At 49.9% G+C, this 5429-nt stretch overlaps 1 protein-coding gene across 1 annotated transcript; it reads right to left on the reverse strand.

Moving 5' to 3' along the window:
- Positions 1-1334: 1334 nt before the first annotated feature.
- Positions 1335-4673, reverse strand: LOC123050311 (subtilisin-like protease). Its single transcript, XM_044473124.1, has 3 exons — positions 4389-4673; positions 2469-4001; positions 1335-1544 (listed from the first exon to the last, which is right to left on the reverse strand). Exons 1-3 carry the CDS (start codon positions 4671-4673, stop codon positions 1335-1337), a joined length of 2028 nt encoding a protein of 675 aa, XP_044329059.1.
- Between the last annotated feature and the right edge of the window lie 756 nt (positions 4674-5429).

Below are 5429 nucleotides of genomic sequence, written 5' to 3' on the forward strand. Positions count from 1 at the left end.
GAACACTTTTTCAAATACACAGTAACATTGTCCAAACTAGGTGATTTCCCCACACCTTGCAGCAGGAATTCTAAGATTAATTTTGAATGGATTATGTAGTTCTAAGATTAATTTTGAATGAATTATGTAGGAAGAAAATGTTTTGAATCAAGTGCTACTCTGTTTAAATGTAGAAATGTTTCATACTTGCATTATGTGTGAACAAAAGCTATGCTTGTACGGTTGACCATATCAGTTGCAACAATAAACTGATGCACCTCAATAGCCTTTAGAAAACTAAACAAATTAAATAATATCCAATGTAATACATATGTCTATTAACAATGAAATAGGCATGTTGATGTCGTTTTCACATGGCTGAAAAATATTGTTAGTGAATACTTACATGGCACACTGGATGAGGTGGAAGACTTGCATGTTGAGAAAATTAGAGGTACTCGTAATAAAAAAGAGTAGACATGATGATGGTGAGGTGGAAGGCCTTCATGTGGGATCAACTATTTAAGTATATAGTATACGCGATGTTGTACCACAGTAAAATATTTTTCTAAACTGTGCTTACTTTTTTTGCATTGTATAAATTTTTTTGAAAAAGATTCACAGACATTTTTTGGACACATGATTATTTATTTAATATGCCATGTACATTTTTTTAAATTCAAAAAACACACACGGTACTGGATTTGATCTTCACAATATTGGGAAGAAACTCCCTTTCTTAATGACAAGTTCTTCCTTCAACATTCATCTTCTCTACTTTCCCTTTTGGCTTTTCTCTTCTTCTTTTTCAATGTCTTGATAATACATCACACTTGGTGGTGGTTCTTGGATTGGAAGCTTAACTTCACACTTTGCTGGTGTAAAGACCAATTTAATCATAGGTCATAACTCTAATTGGTAGTTGGTTTTGGCAGAAGTTTAAGCTACCAAAATGCTTCAAACTTGCCATCTCATCGCATCCCACATGAGAAGGATATCCTAGCAATTACATGCCATTTTTTATTTTATTTCTTGAAACAGAGGAAAAATATTTTCCTCGTCGATATTAAGCAGAAGATAATTGCCTAGTTAATTGACAGAAAACCGAGCGAAAACCGTTACAACATGACCACATGCGGAGAACTCCCAAAGCATGAACCTCCGCGACTACCCGAGAAGGCGAACAAACTCCTCCAACCCGCTACAACCACAACCCTCGACCCATGGATTACCACAGGGCAAAGAACCCCATGCATCGAAAACACGTCGACAAAGGCATCCAATATGACAACCCGAAAAGAAGAGAACCATCCATCAAGCTGCTGCAAGTGCCTTGTGGCGTCATTTTTCTTTCTTTAGCTCCCAAATGGTTTCTCCTTCTGGACGTCAAAACGATGGCTAGTGTACACCCTCTTGCTCTTGTCCCTGATTGCCTTCTCCTCCAAGAGGCAACCAATTGTATTGCCAGATACAAGGCTAGCAACCTCTAATCTAACCATCAATTCCCAAAACTTTTTAGCAAAGAGAGCCTCAGAAACAAGAGCCAAGGCACCAGATGACACAACCTTGTCAACCACATGATCCACCTAGCCAATGTGCTCAGGCGACTGGAAGACAGCAGCACCCAAACCTCCACGCTCCACGAAGACGAGAATCTGGCTCATCTCTGATGGTGGTGGTGAACCACAGTCGAGGTCACAAGTGAGTCCACATGCACCATTTTTGACACAAAAGGCAAATTCATGTATAATTTCTACAACAACAGATCAACCGAAAAATGTCAACATTAAATATTTGAAATTTGGTCAACGGGTCAGGAGGCTGGCCACTTTTTTTTTGGCAATTTTTCATTTTTTTATTCTTAAATGGCATCTGTACTTTTATTTTCTTTTCTATATTTTGCAACTATACTTTTTTTCTGCTGTGATACACCACCCATCAAAGTTCAGAATGTTTCAAGTGGTTAGTCAAGGCGAATGGAGCCTAACTCAGATGGTTAAGTTTGTTGTGATGGAACAAACCCACCAGGATCTAAGACCTAGACTTGGCACTACTGCTCGCATTTTCCTAAAATTATTCTAGGCTTTTCGATAATGTTCTTTCAGTGGGAGGAGACGTTCCGTCGACTATGAGACGTCTATGATGACTTCGTTGATCTTAAGATGTTGTGTCCGCTCAGTATTTCAAAAATGCTATAAAAGTAGGTGTGTGCTTCCGTGTTTATAAAAGTGAGTGTATTCTCGAGTATGTGAGCATCTGTACTGTATTAAAATAAATATTTGGTAAGTCTTGACCGCAAAGATTTACACTCTTCTCTTTTTTTCAGAGAAGATTTACACTCTTCTCTGATACTTCAATTCAAACGTGAATGCCTGCATTTTTATTCCAGCTCCTACATGTCGACGGTAAGGCGACGAGTGACGTTGCAGAAGATGTTATCCAGTAGATCTCTAATGTGCGGCAAAGGCGGCCGAGATGGGGATCCTCACTGTGTGCTTGACAGACACCCACCGGATCGCACCCTGCACCGCCGTGGCGCTGCTGTTCTTCGCCTCCACGTCTATATCGAATTTCTGGACTTGGTTCGCCTCGGTGAACAAAAGCTTGTCCGGAAAAACAGTGACGGTCACAGGGCTGTCTGCCGGCATGTCGACCTCGGGGTAGTACACCGCCGGCACCTCTCCGACGTTCGTCACCGTGCGCCCCACCGACATTGGAGGACCTGTGCTCCACGTTGGCGGGAACGACACCGAGACCGACGGGTAGTTCAGCTGGTAGTCTGGGATCGCCATGTCGGCCGAGCAATTCACAGCGCGGCGCGCGATCACTGAGACCTCTTCGCTCTTGTACATGCCGCAGAGGTAGCTGATGTAGTTGTCTGGGGAAATGTCAAATATCAGGCCGGGGTCCACGGCCTTCTCCGGATTGACATGGCCGGCTCCGACGGCGAAGAGGTCGGCAGCCTTGTGCTGCTCCTCGAGTATCGGCATGTCGGAGCGGTCGGTGACGTCGGCGGTCGTCATTATTGCGGACTTGATCGCCGCCGGCGACCAGCTGGGGTGCTTGCTCCTGATCAGCGCGGCGACACCAGCAAGGTGCGGCGTCGACATGGACGTGCCGGAGAGAATGTTGAAGGTCGGCCTGAGGTCAATTGACGGCGGGCCGACTTGGAACGGCCACGCCGCGATTACGTTCACGCCCGGGCCCGTGATGTCGGGCTTCAGAATGCCGGGGCTGTGGACGTTGGGGCCACGGGAGGAGAAGTAGGTGATGACCGGCGCCGGCGACGTCCCGAGGAGCGTGCCTCTGAAGGAGATAGTTGCCGTCGGGTTCGTCGTGGAATTGATGTAGTTCTTGATCTCCACTCCAGCAGCATAGCTGACTTGCGAGGCCGGCAGGACGTGCGCGTCCGGGAACGTGATGTAGCCCTCCAAAAACAGGTTGCCCACAATCATGCCTACGCCTCCGGCTCTCAGCACCTCGGCTCCCATGTCCACCGGCGAGTAGCGACCGGTGTCGCACAGCACTATCTTGTCCTTGACGTCAAAGCCGTCCAGCGAGCCGTTGCCGCAGAACTGGGCCAAATGCGCCGAGCTCGCACCGGCGTAGACCGACGAGGCCTCCACGGAGTTGTCGGGCTGGTAGAGCGACTCGCCGTCGAAGGAGAGGTTGTCTCCAAGGATAACCTTAGCGCTGATCAAACGGTCCATGGTGCTCGCGGCGACGGTGAGCATCCATGGCGCCTCATTCAATATCGAGGAGTTTCTCGGGCCGCCGTTGCCAGCCGCCATGCTGACGAAAATCCCCTTCTCCGCTGCGGCGAACGTGCCGATGGCGACGCTGTCGTTGTAGAAAGGCCGCGGCGGAAAGCCGAGCGAAATGGATATAACGTCGCAGCCGTCGGAAATGGCGGCGTCGATGGCAGCGAGCACATCTATGCCGGCGCAGTTGCCGTTCTCATCGCAAACCTTGTACACGGCGAGGTGCGCGCGGGGCGCGATGCCGGACGCGGTGCCGTTTGCCTGCCCGAACACCTGAGCCCCCGGTACGGCTGATCCTGCGGCGGTGCTGGACGTGTGCGTGCCGTGCCCATGCCCGTCGATCGGAGGCACGGGGGCGGCGCCAGGAGAGCTGCCATTGCCGCTGCTGATGAAGGTCCGAGCACCGATCAGCTTGTGTCCGTTGCACGCAGAGCCGTTGAAGTCGCACCTCCCCTTCCACTTGGCTGGCGGCGGCATCATGCCGATGCCGCTGAAGGAGGGGTGGTCGGGGAAGACACCGGTGTCGAGCACCCCGATGATGACGCCTTCGCCGGACCCAACGGATAAGTTCCTCGTGCCCAGCGCCGTGTCCAGCCCGAGGAACTGCGGCGTGTGCGTCGTCTGCACATGGTAGATCACGTCCGGCACCGCGGCGACGAACCCGGGCATGGCTGAGACGGCTTCGAGCTCCCGCCGCGTCAGCCGCGCCGCGAAGCCGGTCGCGACGTGGTGGTAGGAGTGGAGCAGACGGCCATGCTCGGGGAGGAAGGACTGGTGCCACGCCTTCCGGTCGTCGTCGGTCGTGCCGAACTGGCGGTCCTCCTGGGGCTGCACGTGGATGACGTACGTCCCCAGGTCGTCCCCGGCGGTGACAATGGCGAGCAGGAGGAAAGTGAGAAGGGAGAAAAGCAAGGAGACCTTGAAGCTTCCCATGGCTGATCACTTGCGCTGGTAGTACGTGTGCGTGCGTGCATGGCTTTTTATCAACGCTAGCTGGCCCCGTTTCTTGTTCTGGCTGTAGGCATCGGTTTGGACGAGAGACAAGTGGCTGGGACGATACATGTCTTCGAGGGTGGACGAGAAATGGTTGCATTGCTTGGGAGTTGACGTTCCGCGGCATGCAAAGACAAACTGTGGTGAAGAGCGTCAGCAAGAGTGTCATGTGTTGGACAGGGATCTTTTTTTTTTAAGACAACCATGTGAAGCATTATTAAACCGTCACAATGTTTAGAGAGACAAACAAAAGATTACTAGGGTGGTCTAACCGAACATGACGGCCAACCCCTAAATGTAACACGTGCTTCGCTAGATTGTGAGCTTCAAAATTCGAGCTCCTAAACTCATGAACGAAATTACAAGAATTCAAAACTATAGAGTACTCTATGATTTCATGTATGATGGCATCATATGCAGCTCCACCTCCTAGTTTCATGCCGTCAATGATCACCTCGCAATCCGATGCAACATGTACATCTTGTAAATTGAGATCCTCCGCCAGTGCCATAGACTCCCTTACCACCAAAACTTCCAAAGTTGTAGGTTCTAAAATACCTTTAAACACCGTGACCGAAGCACATAGAAAAATGCCGTCCCGGTCTCTGCTAACTGCCGCCGTAGGACCCAAGCCTCGTCCAACAGCTGCATCAACATTCATTTTCTTTAAAACAATGCAACATACGTCTCAGTTGC

This window comes from Triticum aestivum, chromosome 2D (assembly GCF_018294505.1).
Source record: "Triticum aestivum cultivar Chinese Spring chromosome 2D, IWGSC CS RefSeq v2.1, whole genome shotgun sequence".
Classification (NCBI taxonomy): Eukaryota; Viridiplantae; Streptophyta; class Magnoliopsida; order Poales; family Poaceae; genus Triticum; species Triticum aestivum.

Bases quoted from the DNA above. Each gene is read 5' to 3' on its own strand.
- LOC123050311 (XM_044473124.1), bottom strand. From the start codon at position 4,673: ATGGGAAGCTTCAAGGTCTCCTTGCTTTTCTCCCTTCTCACTTTCCTC. The intron at 4,002-4,388 runs GTGCCGGACGTG...GTGTTCGGGCAG, and splicing joins TGCCCGGGTTCGTCGCCGCG to GCAAACGGCACCGCGTCCGG. The intron at 1,545-2,468 runs GTGAGGATCCCC...GTGGTTGACAAG, and splicing joins GGGTGTCTGTCAAGCACACA to GTTGTGTCATCTGGTGCCTT.